Below are 1,056 nucleotides of genomic sequence, written 5' to 3' on the forward strand. Positions count from 1 at the left end.
CTGTTCTTTTTAACTTTTTATTCATCAAAGAATCCTGAAAAAAAGTATCACAGGTTCCAAAAAAACTGTTTCCAGCACTGATAATAAATCAGCATATTAGAATGATTTCTGAAGATCATGTGACACTGAAGACTGGAGTAATGATGCTGAAAATTCAGCTTTGCATCACAGAAATAAATTACAGTTTAATATATATTAAAATAGAAAAACGTTATTTTGCATCATAATAATATTTCACAAAAATATATTTTTGATCAAATAAATGCAGCCTTGATGAGCAGAAGAAACTCCTGTAAAAAAACATAAAAAATCGTTCTGATCCCAAACTTTTTACCGGTAGTGTATATTGTATAGTCACTATTGTCTTTATATTGAAATATCAAGCGTTTAACATTGACAAACCCTTGTTTTCATTGCCAGACCTTCGTGAATGACCTTCGCATCCCCGATCAGACCTACATCACCCTGAAGTTATCAGATGTCATTCGCTTCGGATACGATATCCTTCCTCAAAACAGGCTTGTGCGTCCAGTGTGGTTTGACTCAGGCCTTTAGATTTTGCTCTCTAAACCTGCCGTGAAAATGAGTAACCTTGCACAAAAACCATTTGATAATGACCAGAAAAGCAGCTTTCTTGTTTATGAGTAGTGGTCGACCAATATTGGTTTTTTGACAGCCGATGCCGATATCTTGTAAAGCAGGGTGGCCGATATAATAGTATTCATTTTAATTAAAAGAAATTTGAAATCATTTGAAAATGGATTAAAAAATAAATGTGTAAAATAAACATACTTATACTTTAGATGACAAAGTATTTTCCATAAATAAATATTTAATAAAAATATAATTAAAAAGGAAGTAAACTGTAACCAACAGAGCACTCAGTATTTTGGGAAGTTTGTGTGCATTAATAATATTTTATCATATAAAGCAAGGTAATACTCATTTTACATACAGCACACAGTGAAAATGACATGAATATGACAGTGGGCAAATGCATAAAGCGCAGCATAATTTGAAATCACGAATTTAATGTTTAAAGCATTCAATTTGCAC

At 31.8% G+C, this 1,056-nt stretch overlaps 1 protein-coding gene across 5 annotated transcripts in view; it reads left to right on the forward strand.

Moving 5' to 3' along the window:
* Positions 1-1,056, forward strand: part of LOC107716056 (centrosomal protein of 170 kDa protein B-like) — a 36,681-nt gene that overhangs the window by 9,609 nt on the left and 26,016 nt on the right. For all 5 annotated transcript variants that reach the window (XR_001637161.1, XM_016522379.1, XM_016522376.1 and 2 more), the window contains exon 4: positions 421-499. Coding sequence is in view for 4 of the 5 variants with exons in the window: in XM_016522379.1 (XP_016377865.1) it covers positions 421-499 (79 nt within the window). In the remaining variant the exon portion in view is untranslated. The remainder of the gene's footprint in view (positions 1-420; positions 500-1,056) is intronic.

This window comes from Sinocyclocheilus rhinocerous, unplaced genomic scaffold, assembly GCF_001515625.1.
Source record: "Sinocyclocheilus rhinocerous isolate Xijiao unplaced genomic scaffold, SAMN03320098_v1.1 scaffold1862, whole genome shotgun sequence".
Classification (NCBI taxonomy): Eukaryota; Metazoa; Chordata; class Actinopteri; order Cypriniformes; family Cyprinidae; genus Sinocyclocheilus; species Sinocyclocheilus rhinocerous.